The sequence below is a fragment of the Dreissena polymorpha genome, chromosome 3 (assembly GCF_020536995.1).
Source record: "Dreissena polymorpha isolate Duluth1 chromosome 3, UMN_Dpol_1.0, whole genome shotgun sequence".
Classification (NCBI taxonomy): Eukaryota; Metazoa; Mollusca; class Bivalvia; order Myida; family Dreissenidae; genus Dreissena; species Dreissena polymorpha.
In genome coordinates this window covers 112472998-112492205 of record NC_068357.1, presented here as the reverse complement: position 1 = coordinate 112492205, position 19208 = coordinate 112472998, and the positions used below count along the sequence as shown (strand labels likewise).

The 19208-nt window shown below is 35.1% G+C and overlaps 2 protein-coding genes across 29 annotated transcripts in view; one reads left to right on the top strand and one right to left on the bottom strand.

Annotated features, from left to right (window-relative positions):
* Positions 1-10634, bottom strand: part of LOC127871060 (endothelin-converting enzyme homolog) — a 123533-nt gene extending 112899 nt beyond the window's left edge. For 24 of the 27 annotated variants that reach the window (XR_008045078.1, XR_008045076.1, XR_008045081.1 and 21 more), the window contains exon 1: positions 9412-9709. Coding sequence is in view for 6 of the 27 variants with exons in the window: in XM_052413688.1 (XP_052269648.1) it covers positions 9412-9434 (23 nt within the window). In the remaining 21 variants the exon portion in view is untranslated. Of the gene's footprint in view, positions 1-9411; positions 9710-9771; positions 9984-10245; positions 10480-10503 lie in introns of those variants that run through there. The other 3 variants (XM_052413689.1, XM_052413690.1, XM_052413691.1) reach the window with 3 other exon arrangements.
* Positions 1-18406, top strand: part of LOC127871061 (uncharacterized) — a 161791-nt gene extending 143385 nt beyond the window's left edge. The window contains exons 1-5 of one of the 2 annotated variants that reach the window (XM_052413701.1): positions 15095-15252; positions 16231-16470; positions 16659-16800; positions 17224-17440; positions 18083-18406. In XM_052413701.1, the coding sequence (XP_052269661.1) occupies positions 15165-15252; positions 16231-16470; positions 16659-16800; positions 17224-17440; positions 18083-18307 (912 nt within the window). In that variant the 5' untranslated portion in view covers positions 15095-15164 and the 3' untranslated portion in view covers positions 18308-18406. Of the gene's footprint in view, positions 1-15094; positions 15253-16230; positions 16471-16658; positions 16801-17223; positions 17441-18082 lie in introns of those variants that run through there. The other variant, XM_052413702.1, reaches the window with a different exon arrangement.
* Positions 18407-19208: the final 802 nt, after the last annotated feature.

Here is a 19208-nt window from a genome sequence, read left to right as displayed (position 1 = left end):
AATTCATTTATTTTCACCATTTTATTCAAGAGTGTATATATTCACGAGTGTAGGTTGTCGTAACACACAATTTTCTGGATGAAACCATAGACGACAGGGTTAATTTACCATCTGACAAAGAGTCAGCTGCAATAATTATGCCTCAGATGGATATACGGTGCACGTGATAACGTTTGATCACACATATATTAGGAGAACGAATAGCTTATGACATCCTTGAATTTCTTTGGGACTTAGTTGCAAATAAATATAATATTTGACTATAAAATGAGGTCATACACATACAATGTACGTAAAAAACATGAACAACGCTATTCAATAATTTGTCTTCAACAGTTCTGTCAGGTTCGGCTAACAAGTTTTGTAATCGTGCATTTACGAAATCTCTATTTTGCTAAAATCTCTAAAATACACACCGTTGTCGTGACACGCTATTTCCTGGACGTAACCATTCACGACATAGTTAATGAAAAGGTCATGGACGTGTCTTATCTAATCAACATTCCTACTGTGGATATAACAGAACACGCTATGGGCGTTTAGGCTGTGAAAATATTTTGAAGATGACCATAACCTATTTTTCTTTTCAGAGGCTAAGCTTGCGTCATCAAATCGTTACTAACATTTCATATAAATTATCAAAACGTTCCGATATTGTCAGTATAAAACTATTTTTTAATTTATTTTGGTTCAATGTTGAGCTAATCATACGTTTTTATTTATTGTTTCAATAGCTTAATTTGCTTTCATATCACCTTTCTGTTTTAGTATAAATAAACAGCAAATGACCAAACACATGTAATATGAATAAAGCAAACGCGCTTTCAATAGGATTACTGCATAATCTTAACTAAGTGAAGCGTTTGTTTTTCTCCAGTACATGCCACAATGTGTTTGTGAAATCATTATTTCGCCCTATTGGTGCAAAAACATTTAACTTAAATGTCAAATGGTTCCATTTGAACAGATGGAGCGATTTATCAATTAGCCATAATTTCTAATATAAATATGAATGCATTTAACACCAGCACACAATGAACACTTCAGTCTACTTAGCAAATCGTTGTTTGATGATCAAAATGTAATTTAGTTATTACAGCAAAATGATATTCCAAACACTAATGTGCAATTCATTTTGCGGAAACCAGAATTAGTGCTAAAAGTGTTAAATTCATATTTTTTATTTGTTTTTACCACGAAATACTTGTTCTTTATTAACATTTGCAATAATTAATTGGAACTATAGCTGTCACGCGCTTAATCGAGAAAATATTGTATTTAGGCATATTAAGGCGCCGTGTTTGCTAAAGCATTCGTTCTGTCATTTCGATATCCATTGTAGTGTAAATATTTAGTGCGTCAAATAAAGTTTGCAGCCTGTCCAATTTAACCAAATAGTTTTGCTAATTACGTATATAGAAAAACCGATTGGTAAGAAGTGGAAACTGATAACATTTTTGTATTATGGACTCCGTTATGGTTTTGTCATTACATCAGAGGTTTTGGTAAACAATCAATGTCTGAGATTGTGGGAAAGTAATATTCAATGAGTCGAATATAAATAAAAGTCCTGGTGCTAAACACAATTCTCCACGCCGCAATTTGTGTACAACAATGGCAACAATTTACATGTTTTATAATACCTTATTTTTTAAAAATAATTAAAATAAACGCATTGATGAATAATGCGAAGACATTCTGTAAACATTCTTTTGAAACAGTAGGTTACGACAGCAATAAATATTGTTGACACAGTTGGTAATCGACGTACGACGGCATAAAGGGGACATAGGAAATATTTTATTTAACTATGTCTATGAAGTACGCACGTCATAACTACGGCGTGCGCACGCCACAGTTATGACGTGCTATGGCGTGCCCACGTCATAGCTTTGACGTGCGCACGCCAAAGTTATGACGAACGCACGTCATAACTATGACGTGCGCACGTCATAGAAATAGTTAAATAAAATATTTCCTATGTTATATTATTAAACTATTTCTATGGCGTGCCCACGTCATAACTATGGCGTGCGCACGTTATAGCTATCGCGTGCGCAAGTCATAGCTATCGCGTGCGCACGTCACATCTATCGCGTGCGCACGTCATAGAGACTGTTAAATAAAATATTGCCTATGTCCCCTTGAGGCCACCGTATCGACGTGATTGCAATATCCTTATTTGAATTATGACGCAGTTAATATACGCATATTGCGTGTTTGATAATCTAATTTTGTATTTAGAATTAACGAAAACCAGGCATAATGCGAAAACAAATGTTAAATCGATATTTTGTTAATGCCCTTTCTCAATGCAATATGTATTTTTTAATTGACATAAATTGTAATTAATTAGTTAGCAGTCATTATGCAATTGAGACAATAACTAACTGTGCATATGAAGCCATTAAAGGCGACGTGTTATCATACGGATTCTTCTGTCACTTCGATCAATACTGCGCGGTACAATTGCGATACCAGGGTCCGGTTTAATGAGAGCGACCATGGTCGGGCGACTATGGTTGAACCAGCGAATAATCTGTCTGGGAGTCTCCAGCAGGTGCCCCTCCGGTCTGAGAGACTGTCTGGTAACGTCGCAGACTGTCTGGGGGTCTTCTGCAGGTGCCCCGCCGGTCTCAGAGACTGTCTGGCACCGTCAAATACTGTATGAAAGTCTCCTGTCGGTGGTATTGGCACCGTCGCAGACCGTCTTTGAGTATCCTGCTGGTGCCCAGACGGTCTTGGCACCGCCGCAGACTGTCTGGGGGTCTCCTATTGGTGATCCGCCGGTCTGGAAAACTGTCTTGCACCATCAAGACTGTCCGGGAGTCTCCTGCAGGTGTAAAGGCGGTCTCGGCACCGTCCTAGACTGTCTGGGAGTCTCCTGTTGGTACCTTTAACGCGACGAGTGGTCAGTCTTGTGCATTCCTCTTTATTTACCGTAGCTTTTTTTACATGTGTCTGCTGTCCTTAACGCCACCCCACATGCGTTTATGGCTGCCACAATCTCCTGCCACTTTTTCCGCTTGTTTGCCTCGGTCACCAATGGCGCGTGCTTTCTCTCCAGTAGGTTTTTGTTCTCGATAACACACTCTAAAAGGATATCTATCTCTTTTTTGGACACCAATGGCACTGACTCGAATCGTTGCTGTCTTCGTCTTCCATTTTTCGCGTGTATTTTTGCCGTCGGATTTTCATGGCGGAAGTGGTAATTTTCCTAAAAATAGCGACTACCACGACCGCAGTCGTCTGACCACACCGTTGTGCGACCACAGTCGCGGCAACTTGCTCATTGAACGCTACGAGTGGTCAGTTGGCGGCCGACGAGCGTCGGTCGACCACACAGTCAACCGACTACAGTCGGGTTTTGTAGTTTTCATTAAACCGGACCCTGAAGTGTATATATAGCATAGCAGGACGTTTTGCCCAGTGTTTTAGGACGAACAAGTCTGTTTAGGTTTGATATTGATCGTGAACAATCACTGTTCAACAAACTGTGGTATTTGAAAGCATAATAATTATGCATCAAGTCGTAATGGGAATCGGTCGATAGGTTAGCAAGTGGAAACTATAAAATATGTAATAACGTGAATAATAATAATAACGGTCTTCGTATTAATAAATCATCAACCAATTCAGGTTCTGATGGCATGAATTATGTGCAAATACATGAGTCGTGTTCTGAGAAAACTGGGCATAATGCATGTGCGTTAAGTGTCGTCCCAGATTAGCCTGTGCAGTCTGCACAGGCTTTTCAGGAACGACACTTTTCGCCTTAATTGGATTTTTGCTAAGAAGAGACTTCATTTAAACGAAAAATGTCATAAAAGCAGAAAGTGTTGTCCCTGATTAGTCTGTGCATTCCGCATTCCGACGACACTTTACGCACATGCATTAAGCCCAGTTTTCTCAGAACGCGACTCATATAATCATTCATGGTTTAGTCCGAAATTTGCTTTTTATCAACATAATAAACAAATAGATGAACGCAGAGGCGAATATCTTGACTTATTGTATATAGTTGTATAGCCTCCAATAGTGTATGTTGCGCTGGAATACATATTAGTGTCACATTTCATAATCCACATTTTAATTAAGTTTTTTGCTGTCAGTCACATTCCAGAGACTGCACTTATAAATCATCGACGGAAACAATTCACATTGCAGAAAAATGATAAATCCATATTTTTAATTTAGTTTTCCATGCAATATTAATAATTCTATTAACAGTTGCAATAATTTATTGAACGGTTAGATGCGTTGTGCGCAATCAAGAAAATAATTTATTGATGAATATTAAGGCGCCTTGTTTTCAAAGGGATCTTTAGTCATTTCGATCTCTAATGAAGTGTAAATATGGACTGCATGGCATGACGTTTGCAGCTTGCTATTTTAGCTAAAGGCTGGTTTAGATTTCAGCTGAACCGTAAACCATAACTGCTCCACAAAATGCGTATTATAAAGCAAAATAATTATGCATCAATACGATCTGGGAATCAGTTTATAAATAAGAGAACGTGGGAACTACTTAAGTACCTGTATGTAATATTAATTACAAAGTGAATATGGTTTAGATATGAATGAAAATTTACTAATAACGGTATTCGTATTAATCCAATCTCCCCCATTACATTTTTAATACTAACTGACGGTGTGTCTTTATTGCAAAATAACATTGAAGAGCGTTTGCAACCTTCTCTACTTCAACAATAATTTACCCATGACGTATGTAAACTACAAAATCTGGCACAAGAACCACGAGCATGCTTCCGAGTTGTAGTGTGGGGAGCATTAGTATTTCTATAAAATGACAGAGATGTATAAACATGTTTATTTTAGAAAAACAACAAATTTATCCATTTTTATACATATTGGTGTGAGTGTTTTATGTTATGACGTTTTATTTTGGCAATTTGCATTGACAACAAAAACCGGTGAACAATATGGCGTTCATAATAAGTTATATCCTGCTAGCGCGGTTTGAGTGCGCTAGTTGGTACAATTAGAAATTAACAAAGGTAAGTTAGTGAGCTAAACAGTTATTAAGCAAAACCACGCCCACCGTTGGCATAATCAAAATAGTTGAACAGGGTGAAGGATCACGTGACTTTGAGGGGTTCACAACTAAACTTTAATGGATGTAAACAGACCCGTATGTGGTGCTTTTATCAATAAACTTTTTTTAAACAATTTTCTTTAACAATTTCAACTAGTGCATAAAAGACAGTTTTTATACTACTTATTGCCATTTAAAAAACATCAGAATTACTTCATTTAATAAGCCTAAATATCTATATATATGAATAATCTGTGCTGTGTCCAAGGTCTGCCACATATGAGTATTCTTATTAATAAACCGTTTATATATATATATATAAAGCCAGCACAGATTATGTTTGAAATCAATACTGTATAAAACAGTATAGTAATGAATACAATACAAGGGAGATAAATCGCAAGTGCATATACACATCGGAACATGCAACTTGTTAAGGTTCATGAGACTATATACGTCTGTCAATTGAATGAAACGTTAAAGCATTATACACAAGAGATGTCTTTATAGGATGACATATGCCCCCGAAAAACGCTTTGATAGTTATGTAAGATAGCTAAATAACATAATAAATTTTCGCAACCTAAATGTCGACCCTAACTTCAAGTTCATGGCCACATGAGTAAAGATGTGTTTGTGTCTGGAAAGGTCTTTTCCATATACACATGCATACCAAATGTGAAGGTTATACTTCAAGAGACATAGAGCTATAATGCCATTTTTCAAAACCTAAACGCAGATTTCAAATCCTAAACACAGGCCCAATGGTTAAGTCACAGAGGTCAAACAATTTTTGGACATAGAAGTTATGAGCATTTTTCAAAAAAGTGTGACGGACAAACAGACAGACGGACAGACAGACAGACGGACAGTGCGATCACTATATTCCCACCTTCGGAGGCATAATAAAAAGTGTAGGGCGAACATCATATCAAAAAGTAAAATGAATTAATGAAGCGCAACAAAGAAGAATAAGCACATTAGAATAAATAAAAAAAATATTTCGCTGAAACGCTCGGCACAATCGCACTATAAAACCCACGTTAATATGGTGAATTCTTTATTTATAAACACATGTTTGACAACAACAATGACAACGAGAGAAAATGGTGTGTTTGATACTTTTGTCTCATCGAGTTTAAAAGGCGTTTTATTTTAACGCGGACCGTTGTCACAAATATGATCAGCGCAATGTTTGAATATGCATGGTTCTTTTGAGATGTAACAGACTACTTAATCAGTCGCAATGTTAGCACAATCGACAGTTCATACTCTAATTAAAAGGTGGAAATATCGACATTGTGAATACCTTTGGATTATTTACAGCAATTTCATAAGAAATCAATTTTATTGCTCTTTTATTTCTTTTGAGAGACATACGTTTGTAATGAAATATCGATGACTTTTCACTGAGTACGTAGTTCATGCTTATGAACATGTTTGCATTTCAAACAATTAACGACACGGTCAACTTTTCTACAAGTAAACTCAACGTAATCTTTCAACGTGAAAATGTCTTTATTTGTCAATAGCTATGTACATACATCGAACGTCTGTACACGCAACATTAAAATAAAAAAGACTCAAACAAGGGTAGTCCCTTCTACTTTTGCAACTAATTTGTCCTTATGCAAGAAAAACTAAATGCAACTACTTACTAGTAACTTTAAAACTAAATGCAACATCGTATCCAAAAGTAAATACCCTTTCAAATTTAGAAATGCACAAAGGACATCAGTTGAACAGGATATTATGCGTAAACTCAACAAACGGTATAACGCAGCACTGAATTAATGTAATAATGTATTGAAAAGTTAGCTGCGTTGGGCGCAATCAAGAAAATACTTTATTGGTGACTATTAAGGCGCCTTGTTTTCAAATGGATTTTTAGTCATTTCGATCTCTATTGGTTAATTATCAATAATTCACTCTAGCATGCTCCTTGTCAATGTGTAAGTATTGGTAATGTATCTAAGTTAAGGCAATGTTTCTTCGCATAAATAGCGACGAGGGTTCATTGTTAAATATAAACTAAAATATACGGTAAATTAATATTGACTACTTTGACTATTGTATTGTGCACTTTATTAATTGTTCATGTTTATTAATCAATTAAAACACTGTACCACATTCCTTTGTTATTTGTAAGTAATGGTGATGTATCTAAAACAAGGCATTGTTTCTGCACTTAAATAGCGACGAGGGTTTTATTGTATATATTGCATATGTTTTACTAACTATCGTTCTTTGCATTAAACTAGAGTAAGTGCTATTGCTACAGTTATAACACACGTTCAAAGTTATTGCTAAAAATCATTACTATGATACACGTTTTAAAGTTTACGTTTACCTCAAGTGATAGTTTGTTAGGATAGACTTAAACAGTTGCAGGAATCATTTCTTAACGATCTAAGCAGCACGATTCATTTTATCATCCTTTCATTCATTTAGCTAGTTTATATATTCGCGATAGTAGGGAATAATACACAAGTCCAAGTCTGTTGTCGTAACACACAGTTTCCTGGATAAAACCATTGGCGACAGGATTAATGAACAATCTGACAAAGAGTCAGCTGCAATAATAATGCCTCAGGTGGATATACAGATATACAGAACACGTGATACACGTTTTATCACATAATATATAATAGGAGAACGAATAGCTTATGACATCCCTGAATTTCTTAGGGACTTTGCTGCAAATAAATATAATATGTTACTATAACAAGAGCATCGCATAACAGGTGACACGCTCGGCTGCGGGTGCATTTTTGAAGAAATGAAAGGCAGCTTGTCAGAATATTTATTTTAGAGGACACAGTGACCTTGACCTTTGACCTAGTGACCCAAATATGGGTGGGATTGTAGAATTTATCAAGGTGCAGCTACATATGAAGTTTCGAAGTTGTAGGTGGAAGCACTTTGATTTAAGAGCCAATGTTCAAAGCCTTAACAAAATGTTAAGGTTTTAGCACGACGAGGACGGCGGACACGACGACGGACACGACACGACGAGCTGGCTATGACAATACCTCGGGTTTTCTCCGAAAACAGCCGAGCTAAAAATGAGCGTTTACTAGGTACGTTAAAAACAATAACAATGCTATTCAAGATTTTGTCTACAACAGTACTGTCAGGTTCGGCTAACAATTTTGGTAATCATTCATTCGAGCATTTACGAAATCTCTATTTCGCTCAAATCAGTAAAATACACACCGTTGTCGTGACACGCTCTTTCCTGGACGAAACTATTCACGACATAGTTAATGAAAAGGTCATGGAAGTGCCTTCTCTAATCAAAAGTCCTACTGTGGATGTATAATAACACGCTATGGGCGTTAATGCTGTGATAGAATATGTGAAGATGACCGCAACGGCTTCTTCCTTTTCTGAGGATAAGCTTGCGTCCACAAAGCGTTGCTAACATTTCATAGAATTAACCATTTGTAATGATAATAATACTTTGGAAGATGTCTTACCTTCACAACCATGTTTTTTTATGGTATATTACTGACCGTATTAACATAATTAATAACATAAATTTTACAACACAGATAACACGCAGGGACGATGATTCTTTACAGTGTAAATCAGCGAGATAACCACAAATCAATGTTTAGCTTGAGGTAATATCACAATGGAGTGTGCATGCGTTTCACAGCTCTGTATAGGAATAAACTGCTGCTTTAAGTAGATATTTAGGCATGTAGATTTATGTTTGATCAAGATTGTTAGCGACGTTTGGAAAGATAACATCGAAATGTATCTATATCTAACCACCACGCATTGAACGTACACTAAATGCTCTCAAAGGTGAACCGTATCTGTGCGACTCGAATTAGTCATGCTTTGTGTATTGTATTAAGAGTTTGATTGCAGGATTTGGAATGATTTACGATGATTACGAACATATTGAATACTTGTTACTGAACATGTTGATGTATTTAAAAACAAACTAAGTATATTGTGTGTTTCCTTCATAAATTGATCATGCTTACCAATGTTATTTTTTATATAATATGAAATGATATCTTTACAAAACTTGGATATCGCATTAACCATGATACATAATATAACAATGATATTAATTCGATGATTAAGCATTTTATTATTTGACAGCACAGGTACATTTTAGTAATTATACTATTTAACTTACACACCCTTCAACTGATTTAAAGCTACGACATAAAAGTATTTAACATTTATTTTCAATTTAACCCATGTTTCGCTACTGCAATATACAACTGTACGTACTTAACATAGAGAAGAGAAAAAACTATCGATAAATATGACAAGATATTGATCTAAACAGCTTGTATGCATCTTGCTATGACATGTGTCAAGTGCGTACTTACATTTCTATGTCGCCCGAGGCCATATCCCTCTTCTGTGATCAGCAATGTCCTCCTGATGGTTTTATTAACCTCGGACACAATTTTCTAATTATCCTCGCGGCACTTTGTTGTTTTGAATATAAATATTTAAAAGCACCCTCCACTACACCTGATTTGATGAAGTTTGCGTTATTTCACCTGGTGTCTGTATTTATGCCTAGAAGACATCAAATATAATATAAATCAGTAAACATCCTATATGTAGGTTAGATTCGACAAGTTATTTAAACTTCAAAGTACATGTCATCAAATCCACTGAAACACTATATAAATATATTAATCAATTAAATTAGCACATTTAAAAACTGCATTATTATTAACCTGATTCCTACATTTGATATGAACAGTACACGTGCAGTGAAGCGATGCATATTCTCTCGGTAAATTAAGCAATATTAAGTAAATATTAACACTATGGCAACACTCTTATAAGCATTGTTAATTTAATATGCAAACATTTCCCAACACAGTATTTAACTGAACATATTGAAACGCGATTGTGGAGTAATCAACGTACTCAGCCACAGAGTGTGCTCTGTCCTTAAGAAGAGATAATAAATTATATATATATATATATATATATATATATATATATATATATATATATATATATATATACATCAAATGTTATCGGATTTAAATTTCAAGAAGACACATGTATCGATTAACTTCCGCGTTTGACAAATACATGTTGCACCCGCAATAACAGGAATTTGAATTATAAAATAATAATAATAATAATAATAATAAAAATAATAATAATAATAATATTAATATTAATAATAATAATAACACGCCTTCAACTTTAACTGCCAAATTAAATATTTAATTGATTTCTTCTTTCCCTTATTCCAATTTTAATAATATGTCCTCTATGTGAACACAAAAACACAATCGCGTCCTCGTACACATTGATCAGGTATTGACAATATACATGCTTGGTTTAATACACAGGTAACTTTAGGATGTTTAAGAAAGCACGCGTGTATACAAACATGTATACAAACTTCTTGTGTATATACGGACAAGCCCTGTTGTATACGTTAAATTTACCGTTCATACAACTTCAATGCACACTGCTTCGTCTATAATTAGCCACTTATCACCGTTAATTTTGTGTTATGGAATTTCGGATGTGTTACATTTCGACCGTACTCAGTGTCGTTACTTGAAAGCGGTGTAATAGCTCGGGGCTGTTCTACATTTATCGGTTTATTCTGATGTAAGTTCAAACATATGATGATATCAACGTAAAAAGTGTACTTGAAGCGATCCTCGCTATCGATTTAAAACCAAATGCACAATGAAACTGCATTCATCTGAATGCAAACTCACGACAATAGATTTTAGTTTGAAGTTACAATGTTTATGATTCATAGGTGTGCATCCACCACATAATACTTTGAATTAAGGGAGACAGACATTGTTTACAAGTTGCCAAATCATACATTAAAGGGACATTGTCACAGATTTTGGATGTTTTGAAGTTTGTTATTAAATGCTTTATATTGATAAGTGTATACATTGGATCTAACAAGCTCCAGTTAAAACACTAATTAAGTTAAAGAAAGAAAAAACGTCACCCTTAACTGGGCTCGAACCACTGAAAGTCTAACGCTTAGACCACTCTTGGCCATCCGTGTTCATACACTTTATATAAGAATTCCTCGTAGTGTCACAAAATATAACAGAACCCTCCAAATTATTCAATCGTTTCGCGTTGCAACGCTTTATAATTTCCAGGTTTTTAGATCGTAAAAAGATGCATATAATGAATATTTTAGAGCATGGTTTATGTTAAGTATTACTAATTTCTCATATATATCATAACTATTACGAACATTTGCTATTCGGAAACACTTTTTTTAAGTTTGTCAATATACCAACGCGTAAAAAAAAATCTCTTTAATCCTCATCGGGAAAAAATGTATTGGTTTACACTGTCATGTGCCTATTTTACTTTTGATGTTCATATACTGATTGGAAATTTTTATCGAATCGTATGTTCTGGTTCATTCGTATAAAAAGTTTAACCATGCACGAAATATAAAGCTAGCATAACATATCAAAGATTTAATAAAAAAGCAAATGCTGACATGTTTGCAAACTTTGAAAACTTTAATAGCGGTTTACGATTTGAACACTTTAAAGTGTGAGCCCAAGAACGCAACAAAACGTCTAAAACAAATACAAATTAAACATTAATGCCGAAAGTAGGCTGAGACTTAAAATTCACTTCGCCTTATCCGATAAATCGACTGAAAATAAACAGATACACAACATTGTTTTAATGAAATAAGTAGTTTGACAATCGTAAATAAGTATTCATTTCAACTTAACCGGACCATCGACTAAACCGACACTACTGATACTAAAGCGGTATCATTTAAAATCACATTTGTTGATATGTACAAAAGACAAAAACACTTATAAATCACATCGCATTTTGTGGTTATATCAACTTAATGAAAGACAGATGCAAAATAAAATTACTAACAGGAGGGACGTGGCGGCCCGGTGTCGTTTGTCTTATTTCAAATTGTCATTCTCGTGTGATCTTAGATAGGAAATTGTTTAAAGTTGTTAAAGTTTAATAAGAAAAACTTATTACCACAGTGCGGGCCCCCATTAACCACATAGTCTAGATTTGTAGGAAAAATTTAATGCTGTTACATATCAAATATTAGACAGCTGAACACTGTGGTATTAGAGTATAAGATTTTTTTAATCATAATCTATTTTATATCTAAGTCTATATATGCCCTATGGTTTTCAAAGTTTTAAACCCAAAGTATTGTGTACAGCTTTATAGTTTTGGACAATATTTCCTTTAAGTTTTAGTAATATACACAAAAGGCACAAAAGGCAAACACGTCCCTGCTGACGGGTTTAACTTCGAATCCAGTTGCATGATTAAAAAAACACTGTGATAGGATCATCCTATAATATAGCATATAATTGTATACATATACATTGGACAAATAACCCCAGGGTTGTGGTATATTTTGAACCATAACAAATACAATATCTCTGGACCATGTTTTTAAAGAGGACATTAAAAAGTAACATTATACATATAGGGGTTACCAGTTACTCTAAGGGCGGAATCAATTTTGCTCAATTACCATGATTTGAAGATACTTGTAGAGTACCACTATACGATACTGATTGGCTGATTAATCACTTCGTCAGTTAATTAACGACAATAGCCCGCTGATTAATTAGTCGACGAAGATTTTCAATTCGTCAACGAATAATACTTTTCAACACGAGTTGTCTTCCTTTTTAAATTCCAGAAGATTCGTTCTTTTTTTAAACAAATGATCTCATTCGTAATCTTTTTTTTAAATAACCAATGAATACGCTTGTTTCATGAGCAACTATTCACTGGCGGCGACAGACGAAAACATCGACAAGGACTATGTACATCTTGAATTTCCCAAGCACTGCATGGCTTTGCAAAAGTTTATTCAATAGCAAAAGTTGTCTCTATTTGGGCAAATGGTTTTTATGCTGAGGTACCCTAACATCTTAATTTTATGCTGTTAATGTTGTTTTTATTGTTTTTATAAGAACATTCATTAAGGTGTTTCTGAATAAAAAAATAACTATAAGCTTGAATAATGTTTGAACTAATGGTCACTGTACTCTAGAGGAAAAGTGCAACTTGTGTTTGTGTGTGCGAGAGTTTTAGTTTCTTCAGTATATTGCTATTCAATGTAAATGTTATTGCAATTGTTGTATAATAAATCAGCTCAAATCATTAAAATAAGTTACTTTAAGCTTAGTTTTCCTTCACTAACGAAAACTCGATTAATCGGTTATTTAGTCAGTTGTGGTAGCTGATTAATCGACTAAAAAACTTCTGGCCGATTACCAACACTACTATACGATATATAATAACACATAGAAAGCCTCTGAGACTGGCGGTTTTAGAGAAGATTAACTTTTTAATGGTTTCACTTAATACATACATACATGTATTAAGAAAAACAGTCAACTCAGTGCGGGGCTAATTTTAACCAGGGGCATGATTTGAACTTAAAGTGTATTAGAAACCGCAAATAAATCATAGGTCAAATACATTGCATTCAGCTACATATTGAATGTTTGGGCTATAAATCAGAGATAAAAATTTGCTTTGAATACAAAACCGAACTGAATCTTATCAGGTTTCGTTTATTCGTAAAACGGTATTTTGCAATTCACTGCAATGATTTTCGCTTAACACAATAAAGAATTATGTAAGATAATGTACAAGAAAAAAATCACACTTGTTTACAGGTTTCAAGTTACATAAGGCATGCACACGATTGCAGTTGAGATAAACTACGTGACCGTTAGCTTTCAAGACGAAAATAGGACTTCCTGATCCAAAGATAATTATTGAAATTCGTCATATGCTCTGTTTAACCAAGCGACCTATAAGATTAATGTCAATTAAATGATATTTAACTTTTTCCTAAAGAAGGATACAGCATGATCCATGCATTCTTTTTTTAAATGAAACAAAAGACAAATCAATTAAGTAAGCTTATGGCGATACACATCAAGTCACCATTTTAGTATTTATCCTATTTGGAAAACATAAAGAATACCATGCACCATACAGATTAAATGTGTATTACAGATTTGTTTTGCTTTTTATACTCATAAAATTATGTTTCGGTTCAAACGTGTTTTGATTTAATCCGATAATATAATTTTATCAAAAGGTATTTGTAAATCGGTAGTAATACAACTCCAGAAATATTATTTCCAATGAAAATCTATTTCCCATCCGCTTGTCTTCTTTTCGATGCGACCAATGTCGATAAATAGCTGGACAATGCATACACCACAACATTTAACATTAACCATTTGCATGCTAGGAAATTTGTCGTATGCTAAAATGTCGTCTGCTGAATTTCTAAAATTAGCATTTTCTTCGATTTTATTCAAAGAATACTATCAGAATAGCAAACAGTTCGGATCCTGATGAGACGCCACGTTGTATGGCGTCTCATCTGGATCCAAACTGTTTGCAAAGGCCTTCAAAATTCGGTTCCAGCACTGAAAGAGTTAAAAGCACAAATACAGCTGGGATCACCACCGTTGAGATCCCTTTGATGCGGGGCATGGTAGGAGTTTGGGAGGGGTGAGTGAAACCAGCATACCTTCACACAAACCCTCACGCTCCTAAAGGTCCGCATTATTCACTGAAAGGCAATTATATTAGTTGCAAAAAATAAATTACACAACCGACCAAATTACATATAAAATTATTATTTTCGATGTCAACGCTTTGGAACGATCAACGACCAAGTGCAAGATGATTTTTCACGACAGAAACTTAAAGAAGTTCTTTATTTATTTATAAAAATGGAAATATAGCATTAAACGAATTTATTGGACAGAAACTGATATGAAAAAAACAAACATAGTATTTCCCCGTGTCTTTGATTTCTTGCGCTTCTAAAAGAGCAAAGCAAATTTTGGCATAAAATATCGTTTACATATCATGTGGACGTCAACAATCATCAGTGACGAATATATAACTGTAATACTAAAATAATTTGGTCACTTATGACCACGAACGACAGACTTCTTTTATAAAGATAAGAATTATTTTAAGACGGCGTTACACCTCCGAGTCACGTGTTTCTTTGTTTATACATGTAAAATTTAAATAAAATGAACAGTCGCGCACAACAGAAAATAGAACTGCACTGAAAATGGTGTCCTCCCTTCGGTCTTTGTTATTCTGGATTTTTGACATTTTCGCAATTGTGTCAGTAATTGGACGACCTACTAGGCAATATGGTATTATTGCTTGACTGGCGTTTTATTAAATACATCAATGTATTTGCGCGTCCAGTAATATTTTTGGTTGTAACAAACCTTTGCATTGCAAAGAGCAAGCTGGCAGAAGCACATTTAGAAATTGGAGTCATATTTTAAGAGTGAAACTTAATTTGACTTGTAAACTAACATGTCTGCGGATTGTTTTGAAGACATTTCATAGTCGATATTTTTACCTCACGAGTTATCAAAGATTGTGAATAGATTTGTAACAGACCGATAACTCTCTACTCTCTCTCTCTCTGTGTCTCTTTCTCTATATATAATTGTGCGTGTTGCATATCTAACAGCTTTGAATATGATACAAGAACACTGTAATTACAAACGATATATATGGAATGCATCACATATACATAAATACTCTTTAATAAAAAACACAAGTTCTGACAGTATTATAATGCCTTAAAATTTATATGATTTTAGTCTCAAAAAAGATGGATATTGTCAAACTTCGGATTTTTTTGTAAATAAAACAGACATTTATATTTTTGAGGTTTAAGATTCGTTTATCCCCTGCAAGAAGAAAGTATTCGATTTTTTGTCAAGGCACCGTATAATTAAAGACTTTCTTACAGGCCATACTTTTTAAACAAAAATGCCATCTGTTACACTATATATTTTGAACACTAACATAACCACATTGTATATCTTGAACAGGGAAATAACCACTCTGTATATTTTAAACAATGGCATGACCGCATTGTAGATTTTGAGCAAGAAAATGACCTGTACACTGTAGACGTTTGCTAAGGACAATACCTTTTCGTAGATTTTGAACATGCTTGAACATGCCATAGCCAAAGGTAGGGTATGGAGAAAGAAACGACCACATTGTTCACTGTATATTTTAAACAAGGAAATGAACACACTTTAGATTTTAAACATTTTTTTAATTAATTGAACAATACAAATATCTAGCAAAAAGTTTGCGATTTTCAGTGCCACATTTTGAACACGGTGTAAAGGTAGCTACGGTAAGCAGCAATGAAATCCACGAGGCATCGGGACTGTGCGCCAGCCGCCTCCATCGGGATGTTCTGTACACGCACAACGACTCCGGGGACCACACCGGAAGTATCTACGCCATCTCTGCTCACGACGGTAGCACGATTGCACAGATCACAATCCACGGTGCCACCAATATCGACTGGGAGGATATTGCCTGTGGCAAATGTCCCGGTATGGTAATGCGCGTTTTTTGTTTTACATGTCAATCAATTGATTATAAGTGATAAATTTATATTTGAAAATAAATCCTAAATATAATGTACAAAAATTTAACTGTACAATTTATATGCATTGCTATATACACAATTATTACTGACGCGTGTTTAGATATTCATTTACTCCATTGTTTTAATCTACAGGCCACCCGCAAGAGTTTTGTATCTACATCGCCGACATAGGCGGCAATACCCATGCAGCCGCCAACACCATTTACCGGATTAAGGAGCCGGCGACATTCTCTTCACATCTCACTGTTGACCTCGACTCGACGCTTACATTCGCGTACGTTTCCACATTTTTGTGTATTGACGGTTCCAAAAATGTGATCCAAATATTTAGAATTGTGTGTGTTGCTGAACATTACGAGTTAACTAATTTCATTTGAATAATACAGTTTATTCAAGACAAATCTGTTTTTGCGTAGCTCTGCTCTGATGTGACTTTTTCGACACAGTTCTCTGTTAAGAAAGTGAAATGCAACTTTGTTTGAAAATTGAGAAGGAAACTTTTTAAATGAGAAGAAAATCTTGTACAAACAAAATAATTCGTTGAATATGTTTATGTTATCACATTGTCTATACTGGATCAAAAATCGAATGAATTAGTTATACATTAAATCGTCCATTAAATCCTGAAATGATGTAAGTATATAGATGCATAAATACCAATGCCAATGTCGACGTCTGATTTCCATTTTCAATGCAGCTGGAGCGAACACAATGCCGAAACCCTCATGGTCGATCCTCACGGTGAGCTTTATGTAGTATCCAAGATTGTCGGCGGACACGGTCGAATGGTGAAGCTCCCGTCTAGCGCCTGGGGCTCTTCGCACGCCGCCAGTGTCACCGATGGCATCCACCTTAACCTTGACAGCACCAGGAACTACCCCGTCGGAGGGGATATATCACCCTCGGGATATGAAGTAAGATTTATTGTATGAAAACAAAGCACTTTGATTCAACAAACCTGTGCGTTTTCGATAAGAAAAATATGTATTAGATCTCTGCCCCGCCTACAGTGGGACAGGAAGAGATTCAGGAATAACGTGAGTGGAGATATCTACCCCATATTCCCACGGTATATGAGGTAAAAGAAGATGAACTTATTCTTCAGAAACCCAAGATCTACTGGAATGAGAGGTTTTCCCAGTCGACTATGACGTTGTGTTGTGCACTTGGAAGAAACAATAAGTCTTTTTTAAATGTAATTAGAAACTTGATGGCTACTGTTTCGGACATGGGGGGGGGTTCCTCCGGGTATTCCGGTCTATTACAAGTAATAATTTCGTACAAACATTGAAATTGAATGAACGTGTCATTTCGTTTCCTTCTGTGACCTATGTTATTTTTGAGATGTGTATGTTTTAGAATATCGATTAAGGGTTATTGGCACTTATACAATGCCTTTCGAATCCTAAATTTGTTAGATCTTTATTTGAAGGAAACAATTATAAGCACTATTGACAAAGCCTCAAAAGCCGGCTCCCTTTTTGTGTAAAATATCTGGTTTAATCTGAACTGCTATTACAGAATTGCTCGCATTATTCATTCGTATCTTATTCTAGGTTCTGATAAAGACCCTCGACCACGTCAACTATTACTACGTACCAGACGGTGACTACATGAAGCATATGACGTCACGACCCATTCAGTTGCCATACGAACGAGAAGGTCAGGGCGAGTCCATAGCCTGGGCGTCCGATGGACGGGGCTACTTCACACTCGGGGAGGGGAGACACCAGCCCGTGTGGTACTACAAGAGAGTGGGTGATCCAGCCACTGTTGGTTGATAGGTGATAGAGTGAATTTTATGCCAGTTTATCTTTATTTCTTATCAAAAGGCTTTCGTAATATATTTAATGTATGAAATAAATTTATGTTCTACAATACCTTGTATCACCGTTTTCTTTACTATTATCGCCTTCTCACCTGTAACTGCTTTACGAGTAAACCAACCAACCACCAACTTTTTCACAAACTAATGTTTCATCGGTACGTCAAATTTTTATCCTAAATGGTTTGACCCCCCCCCCCCAACTGCTATGCAACAACTATATAGCTTTAATCATGTTTATTTGATGCTGTGTATGATGTTTTGTCTTTTATTACACAGTCATTGGCCACTCGCCTTAAAAGGGACCTTTTCACAGATTTTGGCATGTGTTGAAGTTTGTCATTAAATGCTTTATATTGATAAATTGATAAATGTAAACATTGATTCTAAAAAGCTCTAGTAAGAAACAAGAATACAATCAAAAAAAGAAAAAAAGTAACGCTCAACTGGGCTCGAACCACTGACCCCTGAAGTAAAAGTCTATCGCTTAGACCACTCGGCCATCAGTGCTCATATTATCATTGCTGCATTTTATACTTTATATAAGCAATCCTCGTAGTGTCACAAAATATAACGACAACAACAGATCTCGTTTCGCGTTGTAACGCTTTATAATGTTCAGGTTTTTAAATCGTCAAAAGATGTATAAAATGTATATATAAGGGCATGGTGTAATGTCCAGTATTACTGTTTTCTCACAAACTACAACGAAAATAATAGCATTTGTATATTACATGAATTCCAACCATAAAATGTTGGAACAACAAACATAAAAAGGAAACAAAACAATTAAACTTCGCCATGATACTAGAAGGAGCTCTCCATATGTCATCCTTAACAGTTTTATTTAAGTTAGT